We start from the raw sequence: 16,853 nt of genomic DNA, 5'->3' as shown, positions 1-16,853 counted from the left end.
TCCTCTTTACCTCCACTCTGTGCTGTAAGGCCACCATAAAACTCTTGACATTGACCCTGCTTTGGATGCTTCGATTGCATGTTGCTGCTTTGGAAATTTGCAGAATCACAGTTATTAACCGCTGCTGTTTGTTACTAGGAGAAAGACATCACACCTGACCCACGCTTGTTAGAAAAAGTGAATGAATGTGCAAAGCATCTGGAGGTCATGAGGAGCCACGAGCAGCCATTATCCCATCTGAGTCCAGAACTATGTGACATTTTTGACTTCTTCATTGCTTTGACTATATGTAATACAGTTGTGGTTACTGCACCAAATCAGCCCCGACAGAAGGTGGGTTAAAGAAGCAGCGAAAGAGAGTGTACGCCTCTTTTGCATTAATGCGAATTGTAAATTGAGGAATTGAAAACCTCCTGTTCTAGCGAGAAACGACTAGAGCTAGTTGTGAGACAACTCTTAGAACCGCTATGTGAATGAGCAGGTTCAGTTAAGCATTAGTTAAATGGAGTATGTCAGTTTACCTTCAAGTAAGATATACTTTCATCTACAGTTTCAGGATACTTCTGAAACTTTCCCAGTTTCTTATACTGTAATTTATTCACTTAATAAAGGTAAGTATGTGTGTAAGTATGTATGGAAACCAATTTGTAAATGTGCAAGACTTCCCAGAAAAGAATATAAGCTGTCTGTGAATATTTTGTACGTATGGATTAAATTAAGAAAACACCGAGACATTTTTTAAAAGTTTAAAAAGAGAATATACTTGAAAAACATGGCTTAAAACTTTCAAATTATGTAAAGGTTGCATCTTAAGCACATTATGAGAAATAATGATCATTACTGCTTAAATTGGCTTAAACCAATGTCATTGATGAATGAGAATTTCAAAAATGCAATCCCAAGATGATCTGTAAGACAAAAATATTATGGAATGTAGTATTAAAGCTAGCCAGCAGCTGGAATTTCCATTCTGGAGAAAATTCTGAGGATTGTTTCTGTTCCCGATTGGAATAAAAAGTGAACTAGTCTGCAAAATGACGTGTTTTTGCGCCAGGGAAACATTTGGAGAATGCTCAGTTCTGCTGTTTCAGGAATGTTATGCTGTTATACAATAATTTAATATATATTACTATGAATATGCTTTTACTATTAATAACACTGTATCTGTAAAAAAAGATTTAAGTAAACCGAGATGAGTGATAAAAGTGAAGCAGAATGCTTTGATGCTGAAAGAGAAGACAGCGGAAATTATTTATTTCAACATGTTCCCATTGAGAATGTTGTCGACATTGGCATATTCTCATAAAACTTCTGATACCACACTTCTCAATAGAAAACTCTTTCATTAGCTTTTTTTTTACTACCTTCACTGAATATGCACAAAGAATGCCAATGTTTCCTACTAACAGAACAGGTTTTAGTATGCACTACTGGTGGCAGTGCAACATTGATAGTCTATCCATTAGTCATATTTGAGGAGGTGCAAGAAGAAAAAAAATGGTTTTAATACAAACATATGTGCTTTCACACAGAGGCACAATTCTGAAGTTCTAGTAAGTTTTTTGCTCTTGAGTCAGTTTTGTCTGTTTACTTTCCTTTCTCAAAATACAAATGCCATTACTTTTTGTTCTCCAATTCTCCTCTTTAGTTGGAGCTGCTCAGACTGAATGTCGGCGTCAGAATTCTCGTACAGCTTTTCTTTTTTTTTGTTCATTCATTTGTTTTTTACTTCTCAAGGTTAGAGATCGATTTGAACTAAAATCTCCAGTAAAAACCATAGAAGACTTCATACGAAGATTCACTCCAAGTCGCTTGACCTCTGGGTCTAACAGCAGCAGTTCATCTAGTCTAGCTACAAGCAAATCAATGCACAGATTTGGTTTAAGTGTGCTTTCGTCTACATCTACGGATAGCACTTTATTAAAACTGGAAGAGAAGCTGGCGTACTCTGCACAGATCAATAACAATGGCTACGGCTCCCAGCAAGGCAGGACAGCTGTGGGGAGTGGACCTGAGGAAGGAGAACTCCGTTATGAAGCAGAGAGTCCAGATGAAGCTGCTCTTGTCTATGCAGCAAGGGCATATAACTGTTCCCTGGTTGGAAGGCTGTCTGACCAGGTATCAGTGGAGCTACCTCACCTGGGGACATTAAGCTTTGAAGTATTACATACCTTGGGCTTTGATTCCGTCAGGAAGAGGATGTCAGTAGTCGTCAGACATCCTCTCACAGATGAAATAAATGTTTACACTAAAGGAGCAGATTCAGTTATTATGGATCTTCTTCTACCCTGCTCTTCAGGTACACCTCTTCCTTACCTTTGTGGGAGTCTGGGTGGGAGGGAGGTGGTTCTGGTTAACTACTGAAAAACTCATCGTATCTTACTCCCTTCTCTAGCAAGCAGACCTGCCTGCTTTTCTTGGGAATAAAGGGAATGGTAGAATGGCAGCCGTCTCTCTTCTTTTATAATACTTTGTTATTATAGTAAATTTTCTGTAACAAATTACTGGTTCCTCACCATACAAGAATGAGTTAAATCAGTTTCTGTACAACATCTTCTACTAGCAAACTTTATTTTAAAGGAATTCCTTGAAACTCTGCCAAAGCAATTTACATTTCTTCAGGAAAGCCTGCCTGGCAGTGCTTGGCTATTTGAGTATTTTATGTGAAACCCAAGCGCTTCCTGTTGCAGCTCCCCTCTCTGTTTCAGTTGTGAATCTTTACGTCCTTTTGCTGCAATACGTTTGCATGAATCAACGCCTTTATGGTGGTTTGACTATGACCCTAAAGGGCACTGTGAGTCAATCAGCCATCAAAACAGAAACGTGGCAAAAGAAGGAGAGATGCTGTTCGGATGAGAAATCTTGGCTTCAAATATGTAGTTGACTAGCAGGGAATAGGCATGTAGCTGTGAACATGGAGACCTTCCCTAAAGCACAGAGAACTTCTCTAGCATCCAGATGTTGCATGAAACAGGGACAACTTTAAATAGCTGCTAATTCTAATGAGTTGGATTCAAGAAGAACCCTGTAAGCTTTCAGAAGTTAGAGGAGGCGCACTGGTTTCAGTTTGCATGAGTCAGTTTGCATCTAATTTACTGTATTTTCAACACTGAATTTAATACAGTATTTAAAGGTTATCCCAGTATGAATGGACAGAGCCCCAGAGTGCTAGAGGTACTTCCCATCTTTCACTAATGCATTGAATTTGTGGTTACTTTGACATTAGTTGGAGTAAACAATTGTGAAAGGCTTATACTGTGTAATTTTAGTTTATTGAAATACAGAAAAATATTGGCATTAGGTTGGTTTTTTTACAGCCATATAAATCAAAGCTGATCCAAAAAAATTAAGAACAACTTGTCCTTAACTATCAACAAAGTATTCATTAATAATTTTCTAGTGAAGATCTGTTATCACAGAAGGTACATAGAGCATCTGTGGAAACTCGTTTCCCTCCAAAGTACTAACAGACAATTTGTAGTACTGGGAATTTCTTATAACATACCTAGAAAATAATGTTTGAAAATAAGTTCTCAGAATGACAACTGAGCATTAAAAAGAAAATATTATTCTATGCCAAGTCTCAAATATTTTGTCACCATATAAGAGACTATGTTTGCAGCTGCTGTGTCTACTCAACAGATCAAGGAATTTTCAGGCAAATTTGAGGCAGATCTCAGACCCACCTGGGTAAAACCAACAAGGTCAGTTAGAAGCCAAGTGGCAACGTTACCAAAGGTGGCGTATGTCAGAGAAGGGAGAGTGAAGTTCCTGAAGATCGGTGCTGGCAGTGACCAGATTCTGTAGCTGGGCAAATACAGCCATTCCACCATCTTTACAGGCAAGCAAATTGAATGTGGCTTTGGAATTGTGCCCATTTTTGTTAGTTTTTTAGCCCAAACTGAACTGTGAGTTTTAGTATATTTTACTTTTGCAAGCAATGTGAAGTGCAGCCACTAAAACCTCATAAGCAGTTTCCTTTGTTTTCTAGCCCTCTAAGCCACTGCTGGCTTCAGTAATTCTGTGCGTTTCAGCGGCTCTGTCTGAAAAGCGTTTGACATTTCTCTTGAGTGGCTTCACTCCTGGAACTGAATTCACAGTCTCTGCCGCAGTATCCTAATGTCAGTGGATATGTTGTCAGTTCCTGAGGGATCGGCATCTTTTTCCCATTACTGGAAGGTATTCCCCAGGTAGAGGGAGCCTTACAAGATTTATGCTGTGGCTATCATCTATATCGCAGGATCTGTCGGTGGTTTCCTCCTGGTCTCTGGTTATGGTGTGAGAGGAGATGCGATGCTATGAGAATTCAGGCATTTATCATTTCAAGGAATTGACCAATAAGTGAATCGACATGACAGCTAATCCCAGTGCTCCCTCTTTGCTATCTTAGTGCCTCAGGGACGCGTAAATTGTACACCAGTCAAGCCTGCATCTTGAGACTTTGTGCTGCTTGTGCTCTTGGACTGAAAGATCAAGGCAACACTGTGTCCCTGATCTCCCAGCTCTAACATCGCGTTGCACGACTGGGTCCTATCAGACACAAAGGTCCTGTTTGTTTGGGAGGTAGAGCATTTTAAAATACGACATGAGGAACAGCCAGAAGCAAATGTATTGTGTTATAGCTTCAGCTGTGTCTTATAGAAAATCAGAAATCACCCTAAGCTTCAAAGCTTAAAAAGTTTCTGAATTTACTCCATTTGTTCTGCCCATGTATCTAGTTGAGACTGTGAAACCTGATGTTTTCTGATAGCATACAGATATTTCCAAAAGCCTTGAAATTATTCCCAAGAGGGTGTTGTTTTTACTTTATCTCAAGAGTCACCCTGTTCATAAATAAGAAAATTACTGTTTGAGTCAATAACCAGCTCGCACAGGAACTGTGAACATAAGTCATTGAGAAAACAATGACTGGGCTGGCTTTCTGCAGCTTGTGATTATGGAAGGAAAGGAAGCAAGCAGAATGCCGCTAGCTCTCTTCTGGAGAAGACTTATTTGCAGGTTTTCACTTCCATGGTGCACGGGGTCACACTGCTCAGCATAGACACTGCCTCCCAGCTAAAAAGAATCTCCCACAACTAGGTTTTATCTGCAAGAGATTCCTTCCCTCCTTTCAACTTCTGAGCATAAGATAAATCTCAGGGCAAGACTGATGAGGAACATGAAGAGCTAGAAGGGGTTTAGCTCTCATTGATAGGCTGGTGAGAAGGGAGATGCAGTCTTCCATGGTGGAATTAAGAATTTGCATGGAAAAAGGTGTGAGCATCCCTACTTGTAGAGAATTACTGTCTTTGTTCATTGAAAGTGGTATAAGCATTTGTCATTGTGATCACTATGTCAGTGCCCGTGGCACTCAGACAGATCTGAAGTGATCGACAACATTTAAAAGTGATAGAAACTACTTTTGGTGTGTTTAAACCTATTCAAGTTTGCACCATTTGAAATCAGCGAGTGAATGAAATAGCCACTTCCATAAAACAGTCTTGTGGGAGATAGGCAAGAAATATGGCATTTCTGTCTAGAATAGTAATGTGTCACAATAAATTAGGAAGAGTGCTTGCCTATTTTATTCTGCTAAAGTTAAAAAAGCTGACTCACAAATACAAGAAGCCCACAAGATTTGCTGCAGTACTTTTCCCAGAAAAAAAATGTCGTATATTACATAGCCAAGTCACATTTGCCAAAAAGATTATCATGCACAAATAGAAAAGAAGGTAAATGAAACTGTGTCAGGTTGACAGTTTAGTATATGCACATTTCCACTTTATGTTGCAGCTGAATCTAGTTGTGAGCTGGTTTAATAGCTTCTGAAGGAGCCTCGTGGTGCGTGTGTTGGAGCCACAAGCTGTAGTGTAAGAAGGGGCTTTCCAGTTGCAAATAATATTTGTAGGGGTGTTCTTCTGGAATAGTATGTCTGTATTGACACTTTGAGAAACTCTATAGTGATAGCATAGGTAGCATTAATAGATAGATGGACAGGCCCTACCAGTATTCACCACATGACCTTAATGAGAGATAGAACTAAAACAAAGGAGTGCTTGAAATACCACAGTCTTTATGGAGTCCTTAGGAACAGCTGGTTATGTACACTCCCAGCTTTACAGACCTAGAAAGGATAGGACAGTCTTTAAACGTGAGAAAATGTCTAGAGAGGGAGTAAAATGTGCTGATACATGGTTGAGATAACAGGAACAAAAACCAGAATATTGGGATTCCAGCTCCTTCCTTCCTACAACATCAGTACTTGTGTGTGTTTTTTGTGCTGGAGCCTCTGAATACCCGGTTAGACACTGTGCTGCTGTATAAATATGTAAGTGCTGAATGCTGTGTAAGTTTAGAGACAGACAGATGGAGGTGTATATACGTGGTCACACATAGCAAGATCAAATTGGGTATGAATGCACACTGGGAAAATGGGCACCGAAAAGTATAAACAGTAAGATATTTGTGTCGTCTAAATTAGACACCTGTTTTAAGGGCTTAATATAAAGGTGTAGTGGCCATAGGTTCTCAGTATGGTTGGTTGAGAGAGGTGAGCGCATCCAGTGGTGAACTGAGATGATGAACTGAGACCTATGCAGTAGGTCTCTTCAGGTGCTCAGACTTCTGGCGATGAGTGGCGTTCACCTGACTCCGTGACTGGTTACTGTGCAAGTACCAGTAACACAAATATTACATTAAGGAACAGCTCCAATTACAAAATTATAATCCTGAAATGATTCTACACCCCAAAAAACATGCAGACTTTAGGAAAAAAAAAATCTGACATCAGGGAAGAGAAAAACCTGCCATAAGGTACCAGTCGTTCTCACTCAATAGTTCAAATCTCAAAACTCACCAGCTTGTACATTAACTTTAGTACTAACCCTGCAATTCATATTATTTAAGATTGCTACTACGGTACATTGTACATGAACCTGTCTTGATCCTAGATGATAAAAAAGATGCATATCACCTGTTTTTAACTTTTGAAGACATCATTTCAGGTAACGAGATGGAACAAAATGTGTTACCGTCATATTCATTACTCTTTTTTGATCACAGTGTGAGCACATTGAACCAAGCCCAGCTAAAGAGAGAAAAGGAACAGATGCTCAGTCCTGATTTTGAGTTCTTACACATGGCTTTAAGTGAAGAGTAAAGCTAAGTGGAAGTTGTGTTGCTGCATTCAAGGTAGAAGGTAGCTGTGGGGTGTGCACGAATGAAAATTCGCTTCTAAATGAAGTCACATTCATACCCAGAACTTCTTGCATTGATTTAGGCTGATTGATAGGTAGTATCAGCACAGCAGTAACAGAAGTACCTTCATACAGTTAGATATATGAAACAGAGCGTTGTTTCTGGTCTTTTGAGATACTAACCTTGGTGGAAAAGTGCTATTTTTAAGTGTAATTTTTCTGCACATAATGAGACGTGGAGAAGCATTTGCTAGTAGTGTATGTGAAATTATACTTCTCTTTCTGACACTATTGTTTGCTGTGAAGATTATCATGATTTCTTAAACTATTCAGGCCAAACAAATACTTAAGGAGTAAGAAAAAGAAGGTCTTTCTAACATACATTCACAATGACTTTTGAAGAGAGAAGACAGAAAAGATAGAACAAAAAGACAAGACTTTTTTTTCTAAATGGAATGTTTTACTTGAGTTTCCCAGGAGACATCAGCAGCTCTGTAAAAGTATCAGTTATAAAGTGCCGGTACAGTAAGTACTGTAGACAAGTTTTTATTCTCTGAGGCCATTCAGCTGCTGTTATTTTTCAATCACTAATTTCTTTTTTTATTCTTATCTAGACGACCCTCGGGGCAAACATCAAAAAAAAATCCAAAGCAAAACCCAGAATTACCTTAATCTGTATGCTGTAGATGGGCTGCGGACCCTCTGTATTGCAAAAAGAGTAAGTAAATGCAGACTCTTAGTTTGCTTTTAAGGAGAGTCTTGACAAAGATTACTGACGGCATTTATTAATTTATTGTTCTCAATTCATAACTTCTTTTTCATTTTATTCAGTAAAGTATGAATGCTTCTGCATCACATTGACTGTGCCCTCACATACTCTTTTTAATAGGTTCTCAGCAAGGAAGAGTATGCCTGTTGGTTAAAAAGTCATTTAGAAGCAGAATCCTCTATTGAAAATCGTGAAGAACTTCTGTTTCAGTCAGCACTGCGGATAGAGAAGAATCTGCATCTGCTAGGTAATGAAATGAGAGCTGGACGTGAAATTAAAATGTGTTAAAAATTCTGAAAGCTTGGCAATGAAATCCGTTCTTTCCCTCAAATGGTTTCTGACAGTACAGAAATTGGCTTCTTTTGGACTTTGTCATGGCTGTCATGTGCGGCACCACGAAAGAACGGGGTATAATTAACATAACAGACATATCCTGTTTGCCTTTCTCCTGCCATCATTTTATCACTAGTGAAATGAGTGGAGTAATAGCAGGGATGGATTTGACACAGTATCACAAACGGGAACTGCTGCTCTAAACAGGAGGAGGACTTGGCCCAACCTGTCTACAGAATTCCATTAGCTTAGTGACACTTGAACATGTCAGAGACTTCTATGACTCCAGGGGTACCAGAGACACTCATAAAACAGAGCTCATAAACTGCATTTGTGAGAGGCATCAACTCTCATATACATATATATGCGCTCGGGGCCTGTCTTCTGTGGAAGGGGATTGCAGTACTTCATAATGATGCAGTTAAAATCGGTGTATGTAAAATGTATTCCAAGAAATAAGTCATACTCTTCCTCTGCTGAGTTGAGATGTTGAAAGCACTGAGATTCTAAAATGTGTATATATCCACTGTTACTCCAAGCACCCAACTGCTTTCTCTGGCAAAGAAACTGGGACAGCCATAACACTGTCGGAGATAACAACCTTCACTAATTGCCCACATGCCTGTCTCTGGGAGATGAGATCCACCTCACCCAATTTTTGATGTATCTACTGCAGATCTCTAAGGCTCCCCATATAACCAATGGAGAGACAAAAAAAGAAAGTGCAGTTCACTTGGTCTGTCATAGATACCCACTTTAGGATTAGATGAATCGTGCCTGTGAAGTGTCTGTTTCGCTCCTCTGACTTAAACGGGAGCACGAGCTGACTAATTTGGACCACATTCATCAGGAAGATCCCACCATGGTTGCGTGTGTTGGCTCTGGCTGCACTCTGGAGAGAAAAAAAAAAAAAAAAGAAAAAAAAAGGCGAAATTGAGCTGCCAGACAAATAAGCCACAAGTAAACTACCCATTCAGTCATTCCCCCAGAACCTCATACTGTGGTTTGTATCTAGCAATGATCAGTTATGCTTAGGTTGTAGGAATAAAAAAGTGAGTCTGGAAAAGGAATATCTTTTCCCTTGCACACTGTTTGGATAATAATAGGTTTCCTGACATTGCCCTAAGAATCTGTTTCCACCTACATGCATGGTGCTCAGACTTCAAGTGGACTTCAGTTGCTAAAATGTTTTTTTCCAAGGAACAACCACAGGAATAATCAATAGCTGAGAAAAGTTTACTTTGCTTTTCCTGTGTTTCCAGGTATCTTGCCTTTCTGTCAGCTCCTCGTTCTCTGGTAGTGAGGGCTTACATTTCCGCACATTGAAGCCTCTCTGAAACTCAGTGGAGCACTGATGCATCAGTGGTGACACTGAACTTGGTCCTGAGGGGCTTTTGCTATGTCTTTGAAAATCTTGTCTCTGTCAATTGATTTATGAAAGCATAGGAAAGATACTCAGTCTTTTATAAACAGGTAGAAAGATACATTGAAAGTGTGAAAGAGCCACAATTTTACTTTCACATCATGGCCAACAGATTTATGATTTATTCTCTGCTTATTTGGCAACCAGTGTCTTTCTGTGAGAGCGAGGAGCAACAACAAGGCAGGAAAAAGTTTGTCTCCAGCCTAATGTGCTGTTGCCGAGCTGCAGTCGTGCTGTCGTTGCCCTTCCAAAGGGAGAAATCTCTGGTGACCCAGCCCCTTCTGGTTGAGGAAAGGCAGTTTTAAGACCCTTAAGAACTGAAACAATCTGCTAGGAACAACAATATGTTCTGTAGAAACGTTTCAAAGAAATGGTGAAGATAGATACAGAGCAGAGAGACAATAAGCAAAGATACATCAGCCTTGTGAACCTCTGAGACTAGAAGTGGCATCAGATTGCTTTGGAAGTTTTGAATTCTGGAATTCTTCTTGACTGTTGATGCAGGTGTTCACCACAGCTACTTTCCGTTCCTCTTTCTTGATACCCCAAAAAAGCTGTACGAATCCTGCAAGCATTGGTAGTTTAGCTCTTTCCCAATAAAGGTGACTGCTGTTTTTTTCTTTAAAAAACCAAGCTTACAATTTCAGGTGAACCCTAAGTGTTCATTTAATGTGGAATATTTTGCTTTTTCTGTGTGCTTAGGTGCAACTGGCATTGAAGATCGTTTACAGGATGGTGTTCCAGAAACCATTGCAAACTTGCGCAAAGCTGGGTTGCAGATTTGGGTTCTTACTGGAGACAAGCAAGAAACAGCTGTTAACATTGCATATGCCTGCAAGCTACTAGATCACGATGAAGAAATCATCACTTTGAATGCTGAATCACCAGTAAGCAGATCCAATACACAAGTTTACTTGTGAACTAGCTTTGCTTTATTTTTAACTTGTACAATTAAAAGTTTGATGGCTTTTTTTCCTTTCCCTCTTTTTTTTTTCCTTCTTTTCCTGCTTCATCCGTAATTTTCAGGTAGGACACCTCTTTGAATACTTTTCAGTAAATCATGCTTCTAAGTCATAGTGTCATGTATCATAAACTTGCTGGAGACATATAACTGTGTGTAGTGGGTTCCACCATGAATGAAAATATGCCATAGCAGGATAAATGCCTTTCTTTGGTATGCATTCTCAAAAAATCCCTAGTTTTGCTTATTGGCACTAATGGGTCTCCAAAGCAACCTGTTATTAAACATGTGTTGAGGAAAAACACAATTGATAACCTATTTAGAATTTCTGCTTTATTTTATACCACTGAAATGTAGTATTTAGATAACTCAGTCATTCGTGTTTTCTCAGGTGGCTTTTTCTCTGGAGATAGAAGCAATACTTAAATTGCGATGCTAACACTGAAAGTCAGAACAGCACATCTGCAGTAACGCCTTGCTTCCTAACAGACCTTTTCTGATTCTTCTGAATTACTGATCTTTCCTGTGCTCAACTTGTTGCAAGCAGACAGTCACAAAGAGTTTACTGATATGGTCTAACATACAAGGAACCAGACTGATAGTGCTGTAGTCCTTTAATGGGGTGATAAAATTGGACTTCAGATCAGCAGAGGAGAGGTAGGCCAGCAGTATCCAGCTCCAATTTCTTTCGAAAAGGAAGAAAAGATAACAGCATTTTCCATTCTTGAGTGTATCAACTGAACTGGTAAATTGATTTTCCGTGATCTTTCTTTCTTGTCATACTTTGCTATAAGACCAATAGCATTTCATTTTAAATGTTCATATGTTCTCAATAACATCTTTTAGTTGAGATGTTAAGAGAAAATTAATCTTAAATAACCTTTAATTGGCTTTTAACAATGCATAACTATTTGATCAGAGTTGTAGGCGTGTACATGGTGTTCATCACCATACTTAACTTGGTACTGAAACTGATTATATCATTTCCCAGCACTGTTATTCTGAGAAGGAGCTAAAAGAACTTAGTTTAACATACAATACAGCATGTTAAAGAGAAATTAGATTTTAAGCCTTTCAAGCCCTCAGTGCTGTCATATCTTCTGCAAGAATTAAGTGAGTTTAGAGTGAATAGAAAGGAAGATTATTAGAAATTTAAAAAAAGTCCATCAAATATAACACACTCCCCTATTCTTTATGACTAAATATACAGCAAACAAACATTTGAATATGTGTTCTTTTCTCTCAAGCATATTTATTTTGAATTTTTTTTCAGGAGACATGTGCTGTCTTGCTGGAACAGTGTCTGCAATGCGTAGAGTCTAAATTTTCAAACAACACAATAGACGAAGCTACTGGAAACATGACTGTTGGGTTCACCCCTCTCTCTCCACCCTCTTCCTCTGTGCTTTCCAGCTTGGGCCTAGTGATTGATGGAAGGACTCTAGCTTATGCCCTGGAACCTACACTAGAAGATAAATTTCTTGCACTAGCCAAGCGATGCCGTTCAGTACTGTGTTGTCGCTCTACTCCACTCCAAAAGAGCATGGTAGTGAAACTAGTCAGAGACAAACTCAAAGCGATGACCTTGGCAATAGGTAAATATCTCAGTTTAAACTAGCCTGCCTTGATGTATACTGTGCCTTGAGAATTCTGATTTTTTTGACTTGCAGTAGGACCCTTCCAGCTGCCTCACAACTCAGATAGCCTTCCAGTTTTGTCTGAAAATGCATCAGACAACTCTAACATATTTGCTCTAACATATTTCTTCAAAGACAAGATAGAACTCTGGAGTAGTGTTTGGGATTTCTTCCTACAGAAGTTAGGTAATCAGTACCCAGGTATGCTATGAGGTTTTGGCGTGTCCAAACACAGCTGTGAAGAATTAGGTTAGCTGATGCTGTGCAGAACATCATTATGCGATCACTCTATTACACAGAACAAAATGGTGCTCTGTGTTGTTCATCCAATCATGTTTGAACTCAAGGTTCTGCGTTTTTCATCGCAAGTCGGCCATACAGCATAGGATATGACTTGGCCTTGTCAGTATAGACAATGGATTTACAACTGGCATCGTGTCAGCATTTACATTTCTTCCCAGGTAATTGCTCTGTTGGCGAAGGGGAGATTTTGTCAGTCACCCTGTTTTAAATCTGGCAGCATCTTCCATGTTTCCATGATGTTTACATAAGGAAAGTAAAACAGCTCTTCTTTCCCTATCTCGAGTTTAGGCTCGTGTTGCATTAGAAGGTATGATGGCAGTTTATATTGTCACAAACGCACTAGCTTTCACCTACCTGTCTTGGTTAATCGTAGCAGGAACACATGTGGGTTGGACCAACCCGTGAGAAACCCTAAGTATACATATAATTGCCAGACTCCTCTGACATCCACATCACTAAATGTGTGCTGATTATAATAACCCTCATGCTCACAATATTATATCTAGCTCAGATATCCCTCCCTCGTACTGAATTTATATCTTTGGCTGAGTGACTGTGGACATAATCATTTGCATATGTTGTCAAAAACATATGGCTGGTTAACTTGAATTACCCAGAATGCTTAAAAAACTAGTGGAGACTGGGCAGCTTGTGTTTTCATTCTTTCTGAGCATCTTGAGCCTGTGAGTTGAACTCAAGCTCCTATTCTGGCTTAAACGCCTAGCTGCATTCGTTCTCCCTTTTAACCAACATGAGCTAACTTGGGGTTGAGTCACACAGTCACCAAAACATCAGCTTTGCCAGGTGAGTAGATACCACTTTTATATGTGCCAACAGCAGGCAAACAGGAGTGAGATATGAATGTACGCCTCAGCCACTGAAATTTAAAACCAAGTGTCTTGTCATCAGCTAGTACAGTTTCATTTTCCACTAGCACACTGGCTGTAAATTTAAGAGGTTAAGAAGTAGAGACATGTCCCATTCTGGTATCCTTTCCATGGCACCTATCACTTGTGGTATCATGATTGGAAGCAGAGCAAGGGATGGTGACTCTGCAACCATTGCAGTTAAATCTACCTGTGATGGGTGTATTAAAGATCTCGGATTGGTCAACCCGAGTCAAGAATTCATCTACTTTTTAACTTTATCATATTTTTACTGTGTAGACATTCTCATTGGCTTTAGGCCTCCTTGCACATTTCATTCTTAGTCATACCTGATTGCAGGCAGACAGTATTTTAGTATTTGTGCAGTTTAGTATTTAGTATTTCTGCAGTTCAGGCCTGATACTTGAATTTTAGGTCTTACTAAAAGGAGAGGGATTTGGTTTTTTCCTTTTGTTTTTCCATGATAAACAAAGTCTACAAAGATCAGAATGTCTTGGCAGCTTTGCCAAACTTTGAACCTCATATTCCAAAGATGCATCCTTTCTTACTCCACATCTCTCTTACTCTACCCACCCAACACTTCGTACATATCTCCCTTACTATATTCAGCCAACGCTCAGTAAGAACCGTTTTTCCTTTGCTTTGCTGCTGCTAACTGTTCCTGGTCTACTATTGACAACAAAACTGTATCTTGTCATCTTTAGGTGATGGTGCTAATGATGTCAGTATGATCCAAGTGGCAGATGTTGGCGTGGGGATCTCTGGTCAAGAAGGCATGCAGGTAATGTTGCTTGTTCACTGAAAAGCACTTCCATGAAAGTGTGAAATAGACACTTCCCACGTGCCAGCTTGACCAAGCTGCCTTTGGGTAGCCAGCAAAAATAAAAGAGAAGCAGCAAGTTGTGCTGAGGAGTGCCAGTTGTACGTCGTAAAGATGCTTTCAGCTTCAGTTTGAGTTAATGTTTGTTCTCAGATCTGTGGTGAGTTTAAACATGCTGCCTTCTCAGAAAATTCAACTTACCAGATCTCTCTAAGCAATATGTTTTAAGAAATCATTTATAAAGTACTGGTTTAAAGGAGGAAAAAAGCTCAGCTATGCATTATTTAGGAAATAAAGGTTCACCTTATTCTGGCTTTTATTCTCCTCTCTCCTGTACTGCTTGGGTATGCTTCACCTGTGGAGCATCCAGCTGATGCAGCTTATTTGCATGGTGTGGTGGTGACCTGTAGCCCAGCCACCCACACATCCCGCTCACTCAGCCTATTGTGAGAGCAGAACAGAGAAGAAAGAGAAAATTGCAGCCCATTGCAGAACCACTGCTCCATACACACTGTTCCAAGTCTTGGTTTTTCTCCCCATTTCCTGCCACAGGGAACAGCAAGGTAAGGGGACTTGGATGTGTTCAGCCTGTGATTACTGTATTCACCACTTCTCCCATCCCCAAAAGAGAGGGTGTATATGTACAGGATGTATTACCTACTGTATTACCTATTACGTCTGCCTCCTCTACTGCTAGTGTAACTGCAGTGTTAGCACCAGCTGTGGCAGTAAGACACAGAGAATGAGGAAGATACCTCATTTCCAGAGTCTGTCTTGTATTTGGGCCGGGTGCAGACTGATTGCATGAGAAAATGGAGTAGCTGAGTATACGTCAAAGAGCTTTTCAGAGAAGATGGGAAGTGTTTCCATCCTCAGGACCTGAGCAGATGAGCATGCTCCCTAACTTAGTTACCAGTGGGTGGTTCTCTGACCCACATGGCATATTTTGCAACAGTGGCTGGATGTTTTGCTCAAAAGGGAAGGCCCCCTTCACACAGAACACAAGTTGGCTATAAAATTTTATTCCATGGCATTTCATGAATACTATAATTTATTTGGGTCAACACAAAAGTTTCTGAAACAAAAATTTAACTGAGCTTTTAGCTTGGATGTCAACTTTGTGCATTTTCTGACATGCAGATCACCAGAAGCTAGGAGAGTACTTTGGAGAAAAGTCAGTAGATGTTTTTCTTATTTTTTCATGTACTCTTCCAAAGGCATCCTCTCTTGGCCATTGTTGGAGACTGGATACTATGGAAGATGGTCTTCAGCCTGACCCAGCAGAGCTATTAGACAAGTTCTTGTAATCATCCAGACAACGTAATCTCCAGGGCAAATGAGTGTCCATCAGCGCTCTTCAAACAGACAGATTTCAGGCCTGCAATCCATTAAAAATGCTTCTCCAAACATATTAGCAGCTTTCAATTTGACTGGAAAGAAGCTACCACAAAAATATTCAGATATTCATTGTGTATTTGGCATCCCAGGCATAGACCCTATGAATTTGACTTTGATGGCTGGAGAGGGCGGGAGAAAAGGAAGTCTTGGATTATGCTGATGCCAACTGTATCTGTTGTTCCACAGCCTTCACCCGGCTCCAAGAGCTTTGCATAACTTCTGCAGTATGACTCTGCAGGCAGTCCAGGCTCCAGAGAGCCCAGCAGAGATTGTTTTTGTCCTGTCAATTCAAAACTCTGCCACAAACTCCTTGGGCCTTATCATCTCTTATGAACTTATCAGCTCCTATCATCTATGTATTAATTCAGATCACTTTTTTTTCCCAATGCAGCCATAACAGTGCTTGTAGCATTTTTTTTTTTTTACTCCTCTCCCCATTATGCCACTTTCAGTTGAGCTCATACACTTACAATAACCGGTCCTCAGATGCCCCTGGCTTTTGAGATGTATTCAAATCTGAAAGCTATTTGCTCATTAACCCATTAAACTACCTGTTTTTTCCTAAACGAAAGTTCAGCAGAGTGGAAAATGTTTATAGATCCCTGCCTTCTGCAAGGTCCTAAGGAACCACACAGGCCTCTCTACTATAAACAACTGTCAGAGTCTTACACATGCCAGTACTCAGAAGGCATTGAGCATTTGGACGTCTAAACCAGCAATACTCTCTGATTTATTTTCTTTCCACATTCTGTGGAAGCATGTGGAGCATGAATCACTTTTTCCTGTGAAAAAGCTGGAAGAAAAAAATAAAAATGTGAAAATCAAGGGGATATTTTGAGACTAAATAAACATGCAAATTGGATTACATTGGATAACACTATCTTCCTCACTGTGTTCCTCACTATAATCAAAATGGAATAAAAAAGAAAAAAAAAATCCCAACACTTCTCACAATGTGTTATGAAGTACTATGTTAGAAGCACAAATGAAGAGAAGCTAACAGTTTTGTTTTAACATTGGAATAGGCTAAGATGGGGTGGAGCACAAGCAAGCAGACATAGCACAGCTCTGTTCTCCTCAAACTCCAAGATAGCTCTATGTTTGCAAGACAAATCAGACTGTTCTGTGCGGGGAGGTTATAACAAGT

General features: G+C 39.7%; 1 protein-coding gene across 1 annotated transcript in view; it reads left to right on the top strand.

Moving 5' to 3' along the window:
* The window catches only part of ATP10A (ATPase phospholipid transporting 10A (putative)), a 118,604-nt gene that overhangs the window by 90,619 nt on the left and 11,132 nt on the right, over positions 1 to 16,853 (top strand). The window contains exons 9-15 of the mRNA XM_063340047.1: positions 139 to 333; positions 1,738 to 2,299; positions 7,790 to 7,893; positions 8,065 to 8,191; positions 10,403 to 10,587; positions 11,935 to 12,256; positions 14,193 to 14,269. Coding sequence (XP_063196117.1) covers positions 139 to 333; positions 1,738 to 2,299; positions 7,790 to 7,893; positions 8,065 to 8,191; positions 10,403 to 10,587; positions 11,935 to 12,256; positions 14,193 to 14,269 — 1,572 coding nt within the window. The remainder of the gene's footprint in view (positions 1 to 138; positions 334 to 1,737; positions 2,300 to 7,789; positions 7,894 to 8,064; positions 8,192 to 10,402; positions 10,588 to 11,934; positions 12,257 to 14,192; positions 14,270 to 16,853) is intronic.

Source organism: Chroicocephalus ridibundus, chromosome 1, assembly GCF_963924245.1.
Source record: "Chroicocephalus ridibundus chromosome 1, bChrRid1.1, whole genome shotgun sequence".
In the NCBI taxonomy this organism is placed as follows: domain Eukaryota; kingdom Metazoa; phylum Chordata; class Aves; order Charadriiformes; family Laridae; genus Chroicocephalus; species Chroicocephalus ridibundus.
The sequence above is the reverse complement of the archived record's forward strand: the minus strand, read 5'-3'. Positions and strand labels throughout refer to the sequence as shown.